At 40.5% G+C, this 24,539-nt stretch overlaps 1 protein-coding gene across 6 annotated transcripts in view; it reads right to left on the minus strand.

Moving 5' to 3' along the window:
* The window catches only part of DIPK1A (divergent protein kinase domain 1A), a 199,342-nt gene that overhangs the window by 60,663 nt on the left and 114,140 nt on the right, over positions 1-24,539 (minus strand). For all 6 annotated transcript variants that reach the window (XM_089668953.1, XM_089668948.1, XM_089668951.1 and 3 more), the window contains one exon: positions 8,382-8,475. In XM_089668953.1, coding sequence (XP_089525079.1) covers positions 8,382-8,384 — 3 coding nt within the window. In that variant the 5' untranslated portion in view covers positions 8,385-8,475. The remainder of the gene's footprint in view (positions 1-8,381; positions 8,476-24,539) is intronic.

Genomic DNA, 24,539 nt, shown 5'->3' on the forward strand with positions numbered 1-24,539 from the left:
ACTTGTAATAAAAGCGCATATATGGTCAAAATGTAAAATCATATATCAATTTCAATATTGAATTTAATTTATTTATAGCCTACTCCTAAAAATCTGAGCTATCTTGAAGTTTGTAAACTTACTTTGTGAAGATCTCCACGCATTTACGTCCTTGAATTCTGTGACTTGTATTCACTATACCCTGTGAGTAGGCACTGCTGTGTAACCCATTTCACGGAGTCTTCCATCTGAACTACAGAGGTACAGAGAGGAAGAGTTTTTGGAGGCGAAGTCATTACAGGAGTCAATGCTTGTAGTCAGCAAGGTACCATTGGATATGCAGTCCTTAGAAATTGAAGAGAACCCCGTCTGGCTTGCTGTATTCCTGCATACCCCCCAACTTGCATTTGGGGTTGCCAACAGATAGGCATCATGGCCTATATTTGGTGGATTTGCCCTAAGGTTTGCAGATTATGGATTATGTTCTATGCCCTTCTCTGCACTATGTTTCACAAAATCCATAAGAGGCGCCATTATTTAAACCATTATTGGGTCTACTTCGTACTGAGTGGCAGCTGGTGTCACATCTATTAATGGCTACCAAATTAACGATCGTGAGGGCTTGGAAGACCCCCCTCCTCAGCTTCGATGCAGTCAAAAATCGGATGAATTTTATAATGGTTAATGAGAAACTGACAGCTATGCTGTTAGACCAGCAATGGGCAAACTACGGCCCGCGGGCCGTATACGGCCCGGCAGACCTTTTAATCCGGCCCGCGGAGCTAGGCTCCCGCTAGGCTCCTCTCACAGTCCGCCCTGTTTCCTATGAGGATCTGTCCCCCCTCGACGTATCTGCGCATGTGCCGGAGATCGCCGATCGGCTGCTAATGCCTGAAACTGGCACATGCGCAGATACGTCGAGGGGGACAGATCCTCATAGGAGACAGATTTTCATGCTACACCGAACGGCGCAGGAACAAGAGGAACGCGCGGAGCAAAGGTAAGTGAATTGACACAGGGGGGACTTGGGGAATTAATATGGGGGATGAATTAATATGGTGAATGAATTACTATAGGGGGGATGAATTACTATAGGGGGGATGAATTACTATGGGGGATGAATTACTATATGGGGGGTGAATTACTATATGGGGGATGAATTACAATATGGGGGATGAATTGCTATATGGGGGATGAATTGCTATATGGGGGATGAATTACTATATGGGGGATGAATTACTATATGGGGGATGAATTGCTATATGGGGGATGAATTGCTATATGGGGGATGAATTGCTATATGGGGGATGAATTGCTATATGGGGGATGAATTACTATGGGGGATGAATTACTATATGGGGGATTAATTACTATGCTTACTATGGGGGAATATTACTATACTTACTATGGATGACTCATACACATCATTCATCTACTCTTGGTCTGGCCCCCGGGTCCAATATATGAACCCATTGCGGCCATCAAGTCAAAAAGTTTGCCCACCCCTGTGTTAGACACTCACACAAAGTTTCTGCTGATCTGGAGCCCCTGGCTTGATATAGCCCAACCATCTAGATTTGACCAGTCCCATTTGTCGATATAAGATTTTTTTTCTGTCGCAATCCCCTGGAGCCCTTTGTCTTTTCTTTTTTCATTCCTCCTTTTCTCTTCTCTGTTCTTCCAGTTTTCATGATATTTGCGCTGATTGTGACTTCTCTCTCTAAGAACCGTGCCAGCAATATTGTATCTACCTGCCGGACTTCCTTGGGAGTCCTGGGTGCGGAGTACCAATGTACACTCAGTGAGGATTCGTGTTTTTTTTTTCCTGCCCTCTGTTTGTGGACTTTGTGATAATCTTGGCTCTATGTGTACTAATTCATTGGTTTCAAATTGCCTTTCATTTTTGCAATTTCACATGTTTTATTTTACCTCCTCATATACTGCGCTTGTGTACTCAGCTTGTTTCCTTGTTTCTACTTCAGTGCATTCATAATACTATTCATCAGAAAACTTGTCTCATTTTTGTTGGTCAGTAATCTTGTTTATGACTGTTCCTCTAATGTTGTCTTTTCTAGAATAAAATCCATTGTAAAAGAAATTGAAGAGCACACGTAGAGCATGCAGGGAATCCAGGAAGCAGTGCAAAGAAATGGCCAGGAGAAAGGCAGCACTCACAGCATGAAAGGAGGTTTTTCGAGTATGCTGATATTGGCTTGTCAAACATAACTGTTTGTACTGTTATCACAATGCTATTATAACATGAAAGTTATGCTGTAACCATTTTTCTTAATTTCCTCTTTCCATTTGGGAAATTTCCTGTATCTTTATCAGTTTGCTTTGTGCTGTGCTATTTATTGTGGTGTTGTTTGCTTTCACTTATTTCAATTTCTCGGTTTAGGTTTCCGCACACTTTTTGGAAATCAGAATGATACAGTGGGAAAGAATTCAAATGTTCATCTACACAGTTTTATTTGTTTACTGCAGATTTAATTGACCAAAGACAATGTTTCTCAATTCATCTAAGTACTTATTGCATGTGCATAATTTCACAAAGATGATTGTACTAACACTTTCTGGATGGAATGATCAGTGAGGTCCAATGTCTATTGAGAAGTGCATAAAATGGAGCCACCAAGTTGAGATAAATTATTCAAGTATACCTAAACCCTTGTTAAAAAATATGTCTTGCCTAGTTTTGATATTAATGGAATAGCAAATCAGTTCTATTGATAGGGTGACAATGCTGCTCCACCAAAGATAAAAAATGAGTAAACGTTGTCACCCACAACATCTAAGGACTAGTAAGCTTCAATACATTATATTTTTATATATTCACTTTAAGGTAAAATACAAATTTATGAAAAATTCATATTTTAAATGATTAAATGTCCATTCCATGAGAAGAAATAATGATTGCACAGTGTAGTATTTAGGTTAGTCAACTGCACATTCTCATCAGAAAAATATCAGAAGATAAAATGATGAAGGTTTGTCAATTACGCAATCATAGAGCCTACTGGCTCTTCAATCACCATCCAATGGTATGCCTATTATGGAGACCTGTGCAATTCTGAAATAATAACACACACTACAACATGATAACTGTTACCACAGCAAAACTGAAAGACGTGCCAGAATGATATGAATCTGTATCCAGAGTTATTTACTGAATGCAATTGCTGCCTGGTCAAATGATTATGCATCCAGCAAGTACTGACTCCCTGTGCTTATGGCTCTCTTAACAGTTGCTTGGTTTGCTATGGCTCCTATTGTGCCCTTGCTTCTCCGAGTCACATTTTATCCCTGTGCTCATTTTCCAAGTAATTTATTCTTCGTAAACTAAAAGAATCTCTGGTGATAAGATTCTGATTTCTGAATTTAACATATGCAAATGTAATATGAAAGCTACTACAGTTTTAAATTTCAAGAAAACCTTTCTAATCTAAATTAAGTTTCTTCCATGGAGAATCACACAATTACAACAAAGCAATAGTTCATCCCTTTCTATTTTTGTTATTACAGTTTAGAAAATTGAAGCAAAATATCTGATTGACAGCTCAGCATTATGGTTTCCTCTGTAATGCCAATGTTAATTTAGCAGATAAATTATATTTTAGTACAAAGATGTCCCAAACATATATCTTTAGTAAAGAAACCTCCAATAATAACTGATATAATCTGTCTGTGATGACCATATGTCAGAGTCACACTGACAAAAGTTTGAGCAGGTCTGCAAAATAATACGTATTTATGAGCATGCCAGACCTCAAACTGCCAAGCATAGATAAGGCTATTTGGATTTTAGATCATGTATATGGCCATTTTACTCCTGAAAGTCATTGTTGAGTAAGTTTAAGCTAAGATGCAATGAAGCAGGGGCAGACTGACCATTTGGAAACTCGGGCACTGCCCGAGTGCCTGGGGTCAGTAGGGGGCCCCATGAGATGCCCCTGGTACCTTTTTCATAGGCTTTTTTGCGTTTGGGCAAGGATACAGGGGCGCCATGATGCCCTATTGTCCGGGGGCCCCATGAGTTGTCAGTCCACCCCTGCAATGAAGAAAGAAAACTGCTACCACAATGCAATGAGGTCTTTATATGTTTTACTACAGCATTAAAACAGAACTCCATCCTCACCAGTTTCTGTCCCATCTGTGTCTCCCTTTATTTTTTGGAAGTCTGTGCTGCTTTTTCATTTTCTCCCCCTGCACTATCCATTGTTTGCCTTTAAATTTTCATTGAAGGGCATTGGAGCAGATACACTCTTGGTCTGCAGGTACCCAGTCAGCTATAACACCCAATGACTGTCTTTAACAGGGTGTGTCAATCACTGCTGCTGTGTCTATGTGGTGCACACAACTTCCACAGAGACAGTTTCATCCAGGTGAGAAAAGACTACTACAGAGGACTGCAGCTAAAAGTGTTCTATAAGTTGTATTGTTCTCAGTGTTTAAATGCAACGTTCTTTCTCAGGGAGTAGAATTAATTGCTGTATGCTCTGTTGTCCATTTATACAGAAGTAGTAAGGAGTATGGAAGAGATGCTTAGACTAGTGTCCTATGTTGCGCAGTGTGATTGGTACTGCCAACACATGTAACACAGAACATCTGGTTTACTGTCTTTTATGGTTTACAATTAGGCAAAGCTTTGTGCTCTAGGCTGCTAAATGTCAATCACTGTTCAGTTGGAGTTACTGCAGTATTGTGCTGGCTCCACTTGACCCCTTATCACAGGCCCGTGCTCAAAAAGCATACCTATTCATGTAACCTTTTTTCTCTCCCATTTTATGGTACAGAACTTAGAATATAAGAATTTTTAAGAATATATTCCGCAAATGTTATTATTCTTAAAATTGTTAACTATAAAGAAATTAAAGTAAACCAGCGGTAATCTTAAGTCAAATTATGACCTGCATCTAATAGCTTTAAATTACTAGGTTTGTACAGAATATAATGAGAATGACGTTCCTGCGCTCGATAAAAAGGGCACTGTGAAGGGAGAAACTGGCCATGGTCACTTGGAGTGGGGTGCCAGGTATATGTCAGAACACTGATCAGTTGCATTCCAGCACAGACAGCACTGTGACAACCTGTTGAAGTGCCTTGTATTAAGAAAAATGCGAGTTTGGAACCGCTGTACACGATAAACGTTTGTGGGAAATTGGGTAAAAGGGCATCAGAAACTTTGTAAATGGTAAGTAAAGCTTATGGAGAAGCTGCGCTATCATCTGCACAAGTATACCAATGGCACAGGGCCTTCAAGAAAGGATGAGAAGGTGTGGAAGATGAACGATCAGGGCACCCCTCTTCGTCAAAAAATGGAACAGATATGTGGATGCTGTGAGGTCTGTTCTCAACCGTGACTGACGGCTCACTACCAGAATGATTGCAGAGGAAACAGAATTACCAAGTCAACTGTTTATGAAATCGTGACTCAAGATTTAAACAAGAGAAATGTGTGTGCAAAACTTGTTCCAAAGAACTTGTCACTTGATCAGAAGAGACACCGGTAACTCGTTTGCCAAGACCTGTTGGCCCATTTGAAAAGGGAGCCTGATTTTTTGAGCCGAGTGATCACACGAGATGAATCCTGGGTGTTTGAGTACAATCCTGGGATGAAAAAACCCATATCACCTCGCCCCAAGAAGGCTTGAAAGAACAAATGAAAAGTCAAATCAATGGTCATTGTGTTTTTTTGATTCACGTGGAATTGTCCATAGGGAATTTGTACCTACTGTCAAACTGTGAATCAAAAATTTTACCTGGAACTTCTTGGTCGCTTGAGACAAACAGTTTTTTGTGTGCATTCTGAGATCAGCCCACCTTGGATCATTCATCATGACAACGCACCACGAGTCACAGTGCTGTGGCTGTCAAGAGTTTCTGGCTGTGCTTACCCATCCACGCTACAGACCCGACCTGGCTCCTAGTGACTTTTTCATATTCCCAAAGATGAAGATGGGTTTAAAAGGACACCATTTTGGTAGTGTGGATAATGTCCAAAGAGCCACTACGCAGGCTCTGAACGCCATTTTAAAAATATAATTCTCATTACTTTCTGGAAATACCTCATATATTTCTGATTGTGCCTTTGCAGTATGTCACAGAATATGCAGTACAACACACTTGTCAAAAGGAGCTTTGAAGACCAGAGGATAACCAAATGATAGCCAAACTTTTGGGCCTAATACTTTCATTACAAAATGTTTGGAGTGCTGTACACAATAGATCAATCAATAATAGGTATTGGTATAGTAATACAGCTGTCTACTTTGTCAATTTTAATTTACTAAATGATAATGTAGCATGAAATCACCTGTCCCACAAGGGAATGAGCATCCAAGGTAAAAGGAGGGAAGCTGACCTATAATTAAATAATGTTATTTTTGCAATGTCTGCCAATCATTTTCATGGGCTGTGGACTGGTCTGCCTCCTTCCAGATGTTCCTACTAGCCACTAGGGCCTGCCAACATACTACTGGTATAGCGACATAGAGATAGTCAGAAGGGATGGGTCAACACTCGACACCAACCAGAAGTGTTGAAATTGGAGTGTAACAGTAGCCTGAGATTTGATGAAACCAGGTAATGGAGAAAACATCCAAGAGGTATTTAATGCTGCAGCTTGTCCCTTACTGTTAAGGTCCTAACATTTACTTCAACTCCAGATGTTCTTCTTACTTTCCAATGGAATTCAAATTATTTATGTTAAATCAGTGTGATAAACAGGCTTGTGTAACTTGGGGTAGTCATGTGACGTACTGCACTAGCGAATTTATAAGTGTCGCATTGCAACACAAAACTAGCTTACTTGCCAATGTGTAACCTAGACGCGTCTCCTTGTTGGAGTACCTGCTCAAAGATAAAACATTGATCGAATTTTGCATAATGTCAAACATCTGACACCTTAGCCTGACAGATAATTCAATACATTAGTTCCCGTAATGGTATAACTCCAGTGAATCACAAATCCTTGGCTATCTGTTGCTTTATTACAAAAAAAAGTGCAGTTGCTGAGGGCAAACTGGTCTTCAACGGCTGGCCATGGTCATAAAATGGATATTACAAGCAATGAATCTAGGTAATGTTCATTGATCTGTGATAGAGCGTCCTAATTCAGCCTGGATTTGGGGAAATGTTATGAAGAGCTTTGTGAGTAAAAGGTAATTCTCTGTGTGAAGAAGCACTTCATCAGCCACTTCTCCAGATGGAATCATTTTACTCTGAGAAGGAAACGTTAGAAGGACGCAGCGTTGTATGACAAGCTTGGCGTCACGTATCACTGCAGTGTTGGAAAATATACTTCTTGGTCTTTGCAGCTGTACACTGAATGAAGACATTACCAGAATCTGACTTTTCTAACTGAATATATAAATGTCCTTCTCTTTTTATATACAAGTATATGGGAATGTGATCTAACCCACAAATGTTAATGTTTTAAAACCTTATAGCAAATTTCTTTTTCATAAAAATGCAGATTGTGCTTCTTGGCACAGTAAATTATGCTTTATAGATCCTCTTATAGTGTTTGGACCTGAGGCATCCACTGCAAGTATTTATCATTTCACAAAACCTATTCAGATAAGGTTATACACAGAAGCAAACCACAGATATGAGAAGAGTTAGTAGTTATCGGATTTTGATGGAATGTGTGTGTATGGGGACAATAAAGCTGGTACACACCGTTCACGTATCAGCTGGTTCAGCCGACATTTAGATTGTGTGTGCAGCTGTCCTTCCGATAGAAGCAGTCTTTTGTCGAAGGGACATGCTGGAAAACCAGCATTCGATTAGCGCTCGTAGCCAATGGCTGCAAGTGTTGATTAGTGTTGTTCTGGCGGGGGGTGGCAGTCCCCCTGGCAGAACACAGGGCAAAGTGGGAGATATTGCTGCACTAACATTGCTTGTGTTAGTACAGCAATCTCTCAGTTTTTTTCATTCAGCCTGCTGGGTTGAAAGAAAAAAAACAAAAAAACTAAATGTGTGTACCAGGCTTAAGATGTCCAACATTGTTGGCTCTTCTAGGTGGAATATCAATCTTCCTTCCTCAGAAAACCTGTTGCGATCATAACTGATCTTCCGATAGATGAGAAGAACCATCAACGTCTGTCTGTGCACTCCAGTGCTCCTTCCTCCCCTCTGCATTGAAATAAACTAGCTAACTCAGCAGAGGCACCTTACAAGTTTATGGAGTATGCTGACCTCAGCGAGTTTGGCTGATTTTTGCCAGTCATTCAGCAAGGATTCTTACTGCACTGTCTAAACCACTAGAAAGAATGTACAAAATCTGTTTACACATTATGATCGTGCAAATATGCCACAGAAAGGCAAGTGCAAATAACCTAGTTTTAATGAAAACACATAATACTTTTCTCTTAACCTCAGGCAACACAAGCCCGTCTTACCATTAAAGATGATGAGCTTGTGGGTACGGCTTCAGATTAATGGGGTGACAGCACTGGTTCTCCTCCTAAGTGTGTTTGCATGGATGCATCGGTCCTGGAGAGGAAAGCAAAATATTTCACTTACATAGAACTGCAGTATGTAATACTATTAAAGTGACACATGCTAGGCTTTCAGGTATACCATGGAAAAATATTACTGCGGTTTATTTAATTTTTTTTATACAGTATAAGTTTCCAAGTTGTAATGAACTATAAATAGGAAACATAATATCATATTAAACAGTGAAGCAGCTCACAACCAAGTGGATCAGACCTTTCAGCGATCTTCTATTTAAGAAAAAAATAAATCTTTTTCATACTATGCCTCAACATAAATTGAATTAAAAAAGCAGCTGCTACAATACTTTAATACCTAGTAAAAATTTGTGTAAACCAAAACCGTGCTGCGCTATATAAATATCATGCATACAAACTTAAAATTATATAGTCAAGTGATCCCCTTTTTTGGGGCACTGACGAATGGATGTTCTTGACAGATATTGATAGTGGTGTCATTCCTACATGCTTGTAAGTGCATTATTAAACATGATATTTAAATGCAGATCTTCACTATGGTGGATGTTTTTTTCCTTTTTGTGCTATGATGCCTACTGTATATCTGTGATCACGCCACGAGTTGATGTTGTTTGGATGGGAGTGAGCCAACCTGTCTGGAGACACTACACCTACCAGTAAGCCTGGAGGAAAACCAGGTGGATGTGAGAGTCCCTAAAGAATACACAAGTGCTTCTGGCCACTATTTATTAGCAGTCCTATTGTTCTGGTAAGCTCCTGCCATCTTACTTGGGTGGTGTGGCATCAGGATTTCCTTTGATTTGGAGGCTTCTTCACCTTCCTCTGTTGTCTACTTTAGTTGAACCATTGGAAAGCATTCCTTGAGCTATTTGGACTTTTCCTGCTATCTTTTAACTGATCGAAGATTGGTGTTAGAGCAATTTAATGCTTTTTCCTTGGACGCGGTGTTCACTTATTATTATATATTTGTTCACTCGCTATGGTGTTATTCACTTCTGTTAAATTGTGTTGGTATAGGGATCACTTTACCATTTATCTTTAAGTTTGTATGCATGATATTTCTATAACATTGCACTGATTTTTTTTACAGATCTTCTATTTAACCAACATATGTTTCCACTGTTCAGTGCATGTCAGCCACTATCACTATTACTGCCTCATCTCCCCTTTATCAACATAGGTCATTAGTGAATAGATAACATTTTCCAGCTCAGTGGATCTCCTGCAATGCTCCAGGGATACTCACTTACTATAATCTTTGCACCATTTAAGATGATATATTGTCACATGGCTGGCATGGGTTAAAGCGAACCTGAACTCAAAAAAGTAAAAAGATCTGCTATGTTATAGGGAACATTAGGAAATGTTAATTGTGCCTAATAATTACTCTGAAAAATTATATTTTTGTCTGAAATTCCTTATGGAAAAAAAGCAATGTACGTTTGGGAATGTGAGTGTGCCTACGCACTCCAGTACCTACAGCTTCATAGCTGCATATCTGCAGTGTGCGATCCGAGCCACTGCTGTCTCTGACTGCTAGTCTTAGAAGGTTTAGATTTGGTAATGACACTACATGAAGCCTAGACAGGAAAAAACAATGTCTTGTCTCTACCAAGATGGCTACATCAATACATAGACACAGGGAAGGAAAAGGCACAGTAAGTCAGTAATGAGGCTACCTTAGCTGCAGAGAGACCAAAGACTATACTTGTGACTAGTCATCTGACCTCTATCTGCCTTTTTATTTTTGGGCACAGCTTCCAAAGTTCAGTTCCTCTTTAAAGTTATCTGTAACCAGTCTTCAGTTCTACTTTTCGTATTCAAGCTACTGTAACCGGAGTTCAGCAGTTCATATATTTTAAAAATCCTTGGAGTCCAATTTGGAAGCCGTAATTGTCACTGCATTTTGTGAACACCCTACCTCAGTTGGCAGCCATTTTGCCACCTGTCTGGAGTTTGCATGTTCTCCCTGTGCCTGCGTGGGTTTCCTCCAGGTACTCTGGTTTCTCCCACAATTCAAAGACATGCTGGTACGTTAATTGGATCCTGTCTAAATTGGCCCTAGTATGTGTATGTATGAATGTAAATTAGGGACTTTAGATTGTACACCCCTTGAGGGTTAGGGACTGTTCTGAATGTACAATATATATGTAAAGTGCTGTGTAAATTGACGGCGCTATACAAGTACCTGAAAAAAAATTTTTGCCAATGTGATCACAGACAGAAAATAAAACCTGTCAGAACTCTTAGCTCTAGCTGGAGTTCGGCTTTAACTGTGGACTACAGAAAGTTGCTCACCTTGACAAAGAATGCTTCAGGTAATACTGTGGGCTTCTTTTTTGTACTATATAACAATACGCACACTGACAAGAAAATTGTTGTCTGTGCGGCTACTGTGATCATTTATATGAAGAACGCAATAAAAATAAAAGCTGAAAAGCTCCACAAAAGGAACGGGATATAAAAATAAAAGCCTCAAGACTCTAAATTTTAAGTTCTTCTCACCTGAAATCATTTGCTTTAATAGTACATGCTAGAAATGCCCAGCTCAGATTCCTTGTTGGATCACATATTCTTTCCTCCCTGGAGCACAAAGAAAGATATCTATGTGCTGCCAGCATTATGTCCAAGTAATTGATGTCTATTTTTATTAGGCACCCATAGTTAGCTCATGATTAAGTTACAAGCCACAATTTACACGGTTAAGAAGTTGACAAGGTGCTCTTTTTACGAGGTGCCCAAGCTACCCAATCATAGTTGTAGTTGTCGACTTGTAGTTTTTCACTTAGTTTCAATGAATCTGTAAACACACACACACACACACACACACACACACACAATGGTCACGTTTTCAGAATTTATTTTCTGTGGGGAGAAATTCACGACTTCCAAACTCAGCTCTTCTCTGGGTTATTTACTGCACAGTTTTGAACTGTGAACACTGATTTGAGGGAAGCGATTCTGTAATCTTAAATTTATCTTCTGGAACCGTATGAGGAAATTAATAATAATATTCATTTTTTGACCTTCACTTTGTCTTGTATTAGACAGATTTCAGATGTGTGGTTTGGTGCTATGCATGGTTTCAAACTTAAAAGTTTGTTTTTTTTCCTCCAAACAATCTGCATCAGCTAAACATTAAAATGTATTGGAAGCTTTTCAGCTATTTTACATAGGTGACAAGGAAAGGTGATCCACTCTCCAAGACCACTGCATATTTGCTTTTGTGATAGGATTAATATCCCCATTGCTGATGTTACAAGAGAAAGTCCTTCCAAATACAGTGGGGCAAAAAAGTCATGTTGGAAGACCCAGCCACGTTTCATCTTCAATGCCCTTGCTGATGGAAGGAGGTTTGCACTCGTCCTGGTCCCTGCGGAGAAACAGCCCCAAAGAATGATGTTGCCACCCCCATGCTTTACAGTAGGTATGGTGTTCTTTGGATGCAACTCAGCATTCTCTCTCCTCTAAACACGAGTTGTGTTTCTACCAAACAGTTCTATTTTGGTTTCATCTGACCATATGACATTCTCCCAATCCTCTTCTGGATCATCCAAATGCTCTCTAGCAAACTTCAGATGGGCCCGGACATGTACTGGCTTAAGCAGGGGGACACGTCTGGCACTGCAGTATCTGAGTCCATGGCGGCGTAGTGTGTTACTGTTGGTAGCCTTTGTTACGTTGGTCCCAGCCCTCTGCAGGTCATTCACTAGGTCCCCCTGTGTGGTCCTGGGATTTTTGCTCACCGTTCTTGTGATCATTTTGACCCCACAGGGTGAGAGCCCCAGATCGAAGGAGATTATCAGTGGTCTTGTATGTCTTCCATTTTCTAATTATTGCTCCCACAGTTGATTGTTCACACTAAGCTGCTTGCCTATTGCAGATTCAGTCTTCCCAGCCTGGTGCAGGTCTACAATTTTGTTTCTGGTGTCCTTCGACAGCTCTTTGGTCTTCACCATAGTGGAGTTTGGAGTGTGACTGTTTGAGGTTGTGGACAGGTGTCTTTTATACTGATAACAAGTTCAAACAGGTGCCATTGATACAGGTAATGAGTGCAGGACAGAGGAGCCTCTTAAAGAAGAAGGTACAGGTATGTGAGAGCCAGAAATCTTGCTTGTTTATAGGTGACCAAATACTTATTTTCCACCATAATTTGCAAATAAATTCTTTCCAAATCAGTCACTGTGATTGTCTGGATTTTTTTTCTCATTTTGTCTCTCATAGTTGAGGTCTACCTATGATGCCAATTACAGGCCTCTCTCATCTTTTTAAGTGGGAGAACTTGCACAATTGGTGGCTGACTAAATACTTTTTTGCCCCACTGTATATGGTAAAATGGTATAGCTTAGCAAGCCATACATCATCTTTAAAGTTAATGTCAATACGCCATGCTGTGTGAAGCAGCTTAATAATTTAATTACACATATTACCTCAAAATAACACAGGTACATCAGGAACCTTAAATTCTACTGTGATGCTTAACCACTTCATAACCAGGGTATTTTGAGCTATTCAGCACTGCACTATTTTACCTGGCAATTGCGTGGTCATGCAACACTGTACCCAAATAAAAAATTATATCATTTTTTTCACACATATAGAGCCTTCTTCTAGTGGTATTTGATCACCACTGCTCTTTTTTAAATTTTTATTATATAAAACGAAAAGAGACTGAAAATAAACAACATTCTACTTACGGTTATGAAAGATTCAATTAACAAAATCAAATTTCTTCATAAATTTAGGCCAAAATGTATTCTGATACATGTCTTTGGTAAAAAAAAATAAAAATAAAAAATCCCAGCAAGTGTATATTAATTGGTTTGTGTGAAAGTTATAGTGTCGGTCTACAAATTATGGTATATGTACTGGAATTTATGCACCTATGATGCTATACTGGTAATGGCGGTGATCAGCGACTTAAAGTGGGACTGTGATCGTGTGGTGGGAAATCTGGACCTGATGCTGGTCGGGAGGTACACTAACATCAATAGTGACACGAATACTTTACACTGTCACTGTACTAATTACACTGGCTGGGAATGGGTTAACATCTAGGGGCAAGGAGGTAAGTCACGTATATATATATATATATATATATATATATATATATATATATATATATATATATATATATATATATATATATGTGACTGACCCTGCAGCCTCTCTCAGCCCTGGGTGAGAAAGGCTGGTATAATCGATTACAAAATCACTCCACTTAGAGAACGGAAGCTAGGCTCTCAGCAGCCTCCAGGGAAACCGGAAGATCCCATAGTAAGAAAACTATCAAGAAAGAGCGGAAATGTTGCACAAGTAATGCTTCTGGGGGCTTCTGGGAGCACAATTGTTTGGAGCATTGATTTGCGAATGGCCTGTAATAGTAGTGATCTCTAACAGTCTCCTGATAACACATTTCCTGTCTCCTGAAGTATGGTATCAATTTCCAACAGTTCCTATTGCATGTTGCAGTCTCCGATGCCCATAGTCCTTAACCATTTCTGCTGCATGTCTGCGGTCTCTAATTTCTATAGTATTATATTATTTGAATATAATATTCTGTCCGCAGCATTTTGATGATCTGATAGGTTGCACTTCAGGGCTGGTATATGAAGAGAGTTGAGCATCACTGGCCAATACAAAGGGACCTGGATGCCAAAGTTTAAGATAATCTTATGAAATATAAATCAATTATAATAAACCTTTTTAGTGTCCATCAAATTATGTGAAATAAAACCCAAAATAAAGTCCATAAATCTTTCTCCAATTTCTGATTATACTCGCCGCAATTCCAATAATTGCCGTGTACCTGAAAACAAAGAAAACTCAATAGTGTACTATCCTCAAAAAATTATTAAATTCATGAATAATCACCCAAAAAAATCCTCATTATTTCCATGCACAAAAACACACAAAATGTGAAAACAGTTGAGATAGTGAAACACTCCATGTAGTATTTATATATCCGCTTCTCCGTGAACACTCAGTGTGAACATCTAAGTGGCTGAATCACATACCCTTACCCTAATAAATAATCAACCAGACTTATATGAATACAGAAATCCAGAGAGGGATATAGATCAACAGCAACCTCCTGTCTGCCGAGGTGGATCCCAGAATCATGGTTTGGTCTCTACAAAAGGGCCTGCACACACCTGTGCAATCAGTGTGCTGGCTGCTTTCAAAACATGGACCCAGGATTGGAGATTTCATCCCTCCCAAATCTCTTAGAAATCTCCAGGCCACAGGTCCAAAAACGGGCTTTACAAACCAAAGAGAAAACTGATAAACCAGTTTCATCTGCATTAAGAGAACTGCCTGAAGCCCCTCAACCTGTATAGTTGAGAATCCTGGGTTATCACTGTGATTTTCACAGTGGCAGGATACCGCACTGCCAAATGGAGCATAAGAAGGCGAGAGTATTGGAGTGAGCATTGAGGGATCAGAAGGCATCTATGTGGTTTCAGTTGATCTATATCCCTCTCTGGATTTCTGTATTCATATAAGGCTGGTTGATTATTTATTAGGGTAAGGGTATGTGATTCAGCCACTCAGATGTGCACACTGAGTGTTCACAGAGAAGCGTATATATAAATACTACACGGAGTGTTTCACTATAACAAGTGTTTTCACGTTTTGTGTTTTTGTGCACGGAAATAATGAGGAATTTTTTTGGGTGATTATTCATGAATTTAATAATTTTTTGAGGATAATACACTATTGAGTTTTCTTTGTTTTCAGGTACACAGCAATTATTGGAATCATACGGCGAGTTTAATCAGAAATTGGAGAAAGATTGATGGACTTTATTTTGGGTTTTGTTTCACATAATTTGATGGACACTAAAAAGGTTTATTATAATTAAAGTTTAAGATACGTAACTATGCTTGAGGTGATTGTAGCTGTATGGTGCTCTTGCGACAGAAACAATTGAGTACGGTCTGTGATGTTTTTTTTATTTGCACCAACATACACATACATGGGGTATGTGAAGAAGGGGATATACCCCCAAACCTTGTCCTGAAAAATTGTATGTTAATGCAAATGATGGACAGTACTTAATTATTTCTAAGATAAGTATCTATGAAAAAATTGAGGAGTTTTAAAAAAAATAAGTGATTTTTCCATGAGGGGGTGCTGATAGGTGATCAATGGTTCTTGGTGCTTTAGCTATATTGTGATTACTTTGCAACTAGGTTTATGTTTGAATTATTTTCTACTCCATTTGCTCCTCTTTACATGTTGACATTACTTATGATAAATGACTACACAAAAAAAAATAGAAACTGCCACACAAGGGGCTTTGTTTTGTTTTTCTTGCTACCAAACCAATCTAGGCTGTGCTTTCAGCCTTTCATGCTATGCTATTATGTGTATTTATGAGTGACAGCAACAATCATTTATATCACTGCTTTGTTGATTACTTGAAACAGACACTCTCCATTTATTTTCTTTATTTTGACAGACACTAATTGACTATAGTATCTCACAGAGATACCACAGAGTGGTCATAAACAGGGAGATCTCTCATCAACAGAGAAGAATGATTAACCCATTGTTAAAGATAACCAGCACAGAGAGAAGTGCAAGGGCATTGAAAGGAGAGCACCTTGGTATGGACATTTCAGATTCACTGTGTCATTATGCAGTATAATTATGTGTGACAATATATAAAGCAGGAGTCCTCAAACTTTTTAAACTAAGGCAAGGTCACTGTCCTTCAGATTGGCATCATTGATAGAAAACAAAATGACTTAGCATCTGTATTCATTGGAAGTGGAGGAAAAATAACCATCCTTCATGTTCTTTCAGTCCCATTGTTGGTGTTTGCAAGAGGAATAGTGCACATCATCGGTGTAAGTGGACAGAATAATGTCCTATCCTTACTTTCAGTGAAAGGAATAGTGTTCCATTATTGGTGTTTGTGGGAGCAACAGTGCCCCATCGTTGGTGTTTGTGGGAGGAACAGTGCTCCATTGTTGGTGTCAGTGGAACGAATAATGCCCCATCACTGGTGTCAGTGGAAGGAATAATGTCCCATCAATCGTGTTTATGGGAGGAATGCTGCCCCCTCATTGGTGTAAATGTAAGGAACAGTGCCCAAACTTTGCCATCAATGGAAGGAATAGTGTTCTATTGTTGGTGTCAGTGGGAGGAATAATGCCCCATCATTGGTATCAACTGGAGGAATAGTACCCTGCCCTGTCATTGAAAGGAATAGTGCACCAACGTTGGTATGAGGGGAAGGAATAGTGCCCCATTGCTGGTGCCAGTGGATGGAATAGTGTCACATCAATATGGTCAGTGAAACAAATAGTGCCCTATTCAGGGTCAGTGGTAGGAATAGTACCCTGTCAATTGGGTAAGTGGGAGGAACAGTGCTCCATCATCGGTATCCGTGCAAGGAATAGTACCCCGTTGCTGGTTTCAGTGGCAGAAATAGTAACCTGTAGTTGGTGTCAATAGAAAAAAAAACAGTGTCTCATCAATGTCAGTGGCAGAAATAATATTCCATCAAAAGTGTCAGTGGAAAAAATACTTCCTTGTCAGTAGGGTCACTGAGAGTAATAGTGCCCAATAGGTGGTGTCAATGGAAGAAATCGTGCCCGAATGTTTATGTTGAGGAAGGAATTGTTCCCCATCAAGTTTCAGTGAGGGCAATTGTTCACCGAGAGCTGATTAAAATGCAAGGGGCTGCATTGAGCCTGCAGTTTGGGAACCACTGATATAAAGTGTTCTTGTGGTAGTGTGATTTTTTTCTTTTAACATAAAAAGGTCAACAAAAGTTGACTTGGCCTGCAGTTTGTCTGAGGGCCAACAAAATTTTAACAGCAGATGTATAATTTGTAGATAAAACTGCTGACAAAACATATCAGAAATCCTTGAGTTTTAATTCCTCTCATCGTTGAGGACATTTTAACATGTGAATGCACTGGAAGCATTTCTGAGACGTTTTGTGGTTAATGAATAATTGTCTAAACCTTTTCTAGGACTGCCTCATATAATTAAGCAGGAATGAAACACTAAGACAAGCATTATATAAATGTTTCAGTGCTTGGAAACTCTCAAAACATTTTCATTAGCTGACCTGAGGCATATATAATATTGCCAGGCTCCATTGAAGAAATATATTTTTCATTATGTAATTTGATGCATACACTCTTTGTGGTGTCACTCATTACCAATCAAATTACTATAGAGATTTGGGACTACATGAAAATGAAGGGAATGATGTTGAAGGAATAGACATATGAATGTCTTGTAATCTGCTCAACCAATGATTTCCTCAACTGTTCCCTGCAAAGCCATTCTTAGCGTGAATGTTCTCCATGATTCTCAAATTTCTCACCTGGGCTTTTATAGTGTTAAAATAGTTTTTACGAACATTGTGATCCAATTTAGTACCTACTCAACACATCTAGAAGGGTGCATATGAAAAGATATTTGTGGAAAAGTCTATTTTGAGAAGGCACAGAAACAATTTTTTACATTATTTCTCTAGAGCAGTAGCAGGGGTAGCAAACTAATCACAGCAGAAGCATGTTAGACAGGTGGCCACCCGACACAGAGCTAAATAAGTAGATACATACACACCCATACATACAATATACATTTTTCACAAACATACACACACACACACACGATGTGGTAGAGTCACGTGATGTTTTGCTGACATAGTCATTAATATTTGAGAGGTGTGGTTAAAACGGGATTTTTTTGTTACGAATCATAAAATCCCTTTCTCGGAGTACATTGACTGATACAGCCTCTCTTCTTAATCGTGAGCAAACAGGGTCAAGATTATAGCGCCACCTACAGGAGTAGGACACTATGCAAGAACTCAGCACCTCCTATGGCCAGTCCCCACTGGTATAAAACCCCCTCGCTGCTATAGGCAAGCCAGTCAGTCACATGCAGTGTCAGCAGTACAAACTCCCAAAGAGGGGTGGGTGTTGTGTCCGTTAATTAACTCAGAGGAAGGGATTTTCTAGTGAGTAACAAAAAAAAAATCCAATTTTCTCTTGCATTCATTTACAGATACAGCCTCTCATTAATCTTGACCAAACAGGGACATCCCAAAGCAGTGCCATATCGAAGGGTGGGCAAACAAATCGAGGAGTATTCAGGCAAACACGCCAACACTCGGAGCCTCCCAAAGGGGCCCACAAGAACCTGAAAAAGCAGTCTGCAAAACCTTGTAGTCAAATCTAGCATCCAAAAATGCCAAAAGAGCAACCCATCATAGAATGCAAACATATGCGCAGGTGACTAGTGCACCCCCTCACAAACTGGAGAAAAAAAAAGATGCCTGAGGCACCATCTGTCCTGGTGGAACACACCATAACAGGGAAGGTGGCTCCCACCATGGAGCATGGGCATGGAGCTGAACAATTGCTTGATAGACCTAACCCTCGATAGCACTCAAGGCAAGCTTTTGACAACATCACGTTGAAGAAAGGTCGACACCCCAGCCACCGAAAAGGAACAAGGATGGCACCCCAAAGCCTTGTACCAAACAATATAAACTTTTTAGGAGTGGTCAAATATCCTCCAAGAGGTAGACTGAGGAGCCGTCAAGATCAACAGAAACATGAGTTAGACAACTCTCTGGCCCTCAGAACCTGGCTCCAAACAGACATGCCGTCAAAGCCATTAATGGCCAAACAGTGCGGAAGCCTGAAGCTTGGGATAGGAGGTCCTCTCAAAGACGTAACCGTCAGGGAGTGTCCAAGACCAGCTGTACCTGTCAGCGTACTACAAAATTATGAGGCTAGTCCAGAGCCACCAGAAGGGACTAGAATTTCTGCAGCCTCTATCACCCCAGATATTCACCCCGAAAAGGCTGCCGGTAACAAAGAGGAGGAGGAGCATCCAATGGACACAGGGCAACATCCCAGCCCGCCCAGTGTAGCCCCCCATTCCCCAGCCCGCCAGAAGTGGTGCTGTGTTTCCAGTCATAGTAATGGCAAGGGAGGGCGAATGCCCACATACAAAATGGTGGTCACCTCCACCAGGCCGCAAAACCCTGGCGCAAATTGATGAGCAGCCCGACTCTATGGTGTGCCCACCCGTGGGAGGACCCAAAAGAACACTGCTGCACATTCCCAAGACTAGCCAAGCTAGCTTTGGCTTCTACAACAAGCTCTCACATTTGCTAGAGTTGCCACATGTCCAATAAAAGAGCAGCTCAATACTTTCATAGCTCAGGGCTAGGATGTACACCTGGGTCAGATCCTCTTCTCTACTGAAATGGGGGGCTGTCAGCCAGGGTAACACTGTGACACAGACTCAGGCACCCAATCATGTAACCCTGCAAGATGTTTAACTCGCTGGCTGCCCTGGTCCAGGATGGGGCATGTCAAGGCTGACACAGCACCTAGCTATAGGTCTGCACAGGCTCACTGGTCAGACTTGGTGGACCACTGGATTTAGATTATCTAGCCCGTCGCCCAGCCCAGCGGTTAGTTGAAGATCTCTACAGGAAGAAATCCTAGGTAAAAAAGGAAAGACTATGGAACCACGTGTCCCAGCAGGGAACTAGGATTTTACTCCTGAACACTAGGCAGAATAACTGGCTTGCCTATAGCAGAAAGAGGGTTCTATAGAGGGGCAGACTGACAACTCATGGGGCCCCCCGGCAATAGGGGATCATGGGGCCCCTGTGTCCTTGCCCAAACTCAAAAAAGCCTATGAAAAAGGTACCAGGGGCATTTCATGGGGCCCCCTACTGACCCCGGGCCCTCAGGCAGTGCCCGAGTTTCCAAATGGTCAGTCCGCCCCTGGTTCTATACCAGTGGGGACTGCCCATAGGAGGTGCACAGCTCCTTTCTGCCTACTGTCCTACACCTGTAGGTGGCGCTATAAAACCCTGTTTGGTCAAGATTAAGAAGTGAGGCTGTGTCTGTCAATGAATGTAAGCAAAAGACAAACACTTATACAGAATTGATTGATACAGCTAAAAGTCCATCTCTCAGTGGAATGTAATTTTACATGTTTTGGAGGAATGATGATGCCCCTTGCAAGGTAAGTGAGCACCTGACTTGTGAAACTGGGCCATCCCAGGGAACTGGTCCAGTCTGCTTCTGTAGTTATCTAGGGGGCAGTAGTCTGGGGCAAGTCCAGGTTCATACAAATTATGATTCCAGACACTGCTTATTGCATTTGTTCAGTGTCATCTTTCTTTACGGAGGCTTTGATGATCTTATTTTGCTATCATAGCAAAGGTTCATAAATCTTCGCTTTTCCATATTAGTCATTCCTCTCTGTAAAATAAATTATCCACATATCACGCACAAAGAAGAGAGAGAAGATTGGCATGCTTTCCAATCTGCTGAAACTGAGGCTACAGATGTATTGCACCCCATCCACCACTGGAGTTTTGTCCCATCGCGTCATCAGATCTGACACAAAAGAAGTCAACCTGGTCCTTAACCACTTGCCCTCCTGACCAATTAACCCCCTTCATGACCAGGCCATTTTTTGCGTTACGGCGCTGGGTTACTTTAACTGACAATTGCATGGTCATGCAACGCTGCGCCGAAATTAAATTTATGTCCTTTTGGCCCACAAATTGAGCTTTTCTTGGTATTTGATCGTCTGTGCAATTTTTATTTTTTGCGCTATAAGCAAAAAAAGACCGACAATTTTGAGGGAAAAAAAAAACAATATTTTGGACTTTTTGCTATTAAATATGTCCAGTAGAAAAAATAAAAAAATCAAATTTCATCATAAATTTAGGCCAAAAAGTATTCTGCTACATGTCTTTGCTCACAAAAAATCCCAATACATGAAAAGGAATTGGTTTACGTGAAACTTATAGCGTTTACAAATGCCGGTATAGATACTGGAATTCTTTTTTCTATAGGAATGGCGACGATCAGCAACTTTTAGCGGGACTGTGGTGGACATTCTGACACGGGGGACGGCTACCTTGGTGTTACTGACACCAATTGAGTGTTCAGTGCTGAAAAAAAAAAAAAAAAAAAACCACTGACACTGTACTAATGACACTGGGTAGGAAGGGGTTAATGTGAGGGGGCAATAAAAACTGTGTGATGGGTGTGTTTTACTAGGAGGCAGGGGGTGTGTTCTTCACTGTAAGTACACTGATCGGGATGGCTTTACTGCACAGGATCACTGAGCACAAGCTGACGGGAAGGAAGACTGTTTGTTTTGTTTACAATCTTCCTCCCCGTCGGAGATGCTCAGTAATCACTGGGCGCTGGCGGGTAATTACCAGCTGGGACCTGATTATTGACATCCGCGGCGGCTAAAAGGCGGCGCGGCTAGGGCACTCGCCCCCTACCCGGAAATGTAAAATAATGTGCATATATACACGTGATCCAGTATATCTGCTATAGTGCAGTCCTAAAGCAGTTAAGATGCAACATTAGCGACATCACCTGAGTCTCCAGCATATCCTTTCCTTATGGGCTTTTTTTTTTTTGTAACAGCAATATGACATCAATTGAGATCCCAAACATGGCATTCTTCTGTGTTTTTCTTGATGTTAAAGTCCCTACCTCTCCACTGCCACAATTAGTTTCAGACATTTATGACTTTTCATTGTACAACTGGTTGCTCTCAAACCGACAAAGTTTTATTTCCTTTTTAGAATTAGGACTAATTCATACGTTAGTGCGGTCACAGGAATTTATTGCATTATAAAAACGCCTGTCACCAGAAGGACACACAGAAAACAGTTATCTTCTGTGTGTCCCATTCACGCGGTACTGCAGCGTGCTGCGATAAGATGCAGACATGCTGTACAGAATCGCCTGGCACTGTACATCAGTTCACTTGTACAGCGACATGATTGGAGTATATTTTTGTACATTTCAGAGAAAGTTTGTACAAAAAAAAAAAGGGAGCTGTGTCTGATACGCTGATGTACACCATACTACCCCCTACTGAAGTCAGGAACTGACAGCTGATGGAGAGGGTAAACTACTCCGGCAGCTGTCTGTTCTAGTGTGAATACAACCTCAAAGCATGCATGTGATATTGAGTGTACAATTGAATGCGACCCCGAAGATCGTTGCTCCACGACCAAAACTGCCAGTGAAAATTTCTCATCATGATGTATATCAATATAGAACTTTTTGTGCATACAGCTTTAGAAAAACAGACAAAATGCTGGTATATCTTGGTCAACAGCAATAAACTAAGGGTATGTATAAAAATACAGATGACTAGTAAAGCCATCAGTGTTTCTAAATATGTCTTGGTTGGAAAAAAATGATTCATGAAGAATATGTATACTCGAGTATCTTGATTTAGGTTACGTTTATACCTATGCAAGTGTGATAATGCATGTGTTTTTTTGACTGATATCAATGGGCTGCCCTATGCGTGAAAATGTCACATAAGAGCCAGACCCATTTTTAAAATTGCATCCCAACAAAACACGTTTTGTTTTTAGCAATGAGTGTTGGGGTGCTATTAACAATGATTTAATGATTGTAAAAAAAATTAGCAGATATGAACAAATGAATGAGGAAAGTAATCCAGGGAAGCCAACCTAAGAACAGCAAAGTGAACAGCAAGTTAGGCAAAAGCAGGGGCGGACTGACCATTTGGAAACTCAGGCACTGCCTGAGGGCCCGGGGTCATTGGGGGGCCCCATGAGATGCCCCTGGTACCTTTTTCATAGGCTTTTTTGAGTTTGGGCAAGGACACAGGGGCCCCATGATCCCCTATTGCCCAGGGGGCCCCATAAGTTGTCAGTCCGCTCCTGGGCAAAAGCCAGGTAAATCAACCTGTTTATATTTATTGTGTGAATACTTTAAAGCACCCAAAGGGAAACCACGTACTGTATGTCTGGAGATTCCATACATCCTTCAGGATTAGGAGGATGCAAGGAATGGGTTCAAAGTTGTGTTTGAATTAATTTATTCACAATATACTTTAGTTTTTATTGTTATCATCCCACCCAGCATTTCTCTACACACTGTATGTAAGCAGCAAGACTATTTGCCTATTCGGCATCTCAAAATCACATCATACAGGCAACGGTTTCAACAAAACCCATTGCAAAGGTGCTCGCCAATATTAACTTACAATAGCTAGGTCTACCTCTAACTTTACTTGGGAAGGCAAAAACCATTTTGTTAAATGGCAGCCATTTTTTAATCGTACTGTGACGGAGGTGAAACTGGTGAGCAGCTTTTCTCTGCTCTGCTGTTGATCTGAGCTCCAAGGTCCTTGGATGTCACTGGAGCTGGACTTGTTGGGACTCAGACTTTATCCATTCTGCCACATTTTTTGTGAGCACTTACTAAGTTCCCCTCACATAATGTATGGCAAATAGCAAACTGTGGGATGGGGTGAAGGGAAAGTCATTCTACCTGGGGGTTTGAAGTTCTTATTTCAACTCCCCACGATGTCTCTATTCCTGTTATTAGGACTTCCCCTCCCTCCTAGGGACAAATACTCAAACCAAAGCAAAGTTGTGTTTGAATTAATTTATTCACATTTTAGTGTAATTTTTAGTGTAATACTCTTTCCACCAAGCATTTCTCTACACATTGTATGGAAGAAGCAGGACTATTCACCTATTTGGAATCTCAAAATCACATCACACAGGAAACATTTTCAACAAAACGCATTACAAAAGGCTTGCCAATATTGGCTTATAATAGCTAGGTCTACCTCTAACTTAACTTGGGAAGGCAAAAACCTTTTTATTAGCAGCAGTCACAAGTTACAGTGTAGTAACACAATGCACTTCAACTCAGGGGTAATTTTAGGGAAAAAATAAAATGTTTACCTTTTTCTCATGCAGCTTGCATGGGATGTCAGACGGAATAAACCTCCAGACATGAATTACAAATACAACCAACTTGGCTAAATAATGCCCATGGCCTTGTTTATTGGTTTTCACAGTTTTACCAAATCATAAATATAACTTAATTTCAAAACCATCAATATTTTAACTTACATTACCACATCAGCCCAGTCATTAAGGCTCGAGCTGTAATTTAATATAAACTGTTTAATTATATTTTACCAGTCCCCTTTCAGATTATTTAAAAAGGGACCCACCACATAAACCGGCCGTGACGAGGGAGGGGGGGTGGGGTT

Source organism: Staurois parvus, unplaced genomic scaffold (genome assembly GCF_062004578.1).
Source record: "Staurois parvus isolate SC_StPar_1 unplaced genomic scaffold, SC_StPar_1.0 ptg000066l, whole genome shotgun sequence".
Classification (NCBI taxonomy): Eukaryota; Metazoa; Chordata; class Amphibia; order Anura; family Ranidae; genus Staurois; species Staurois parvus.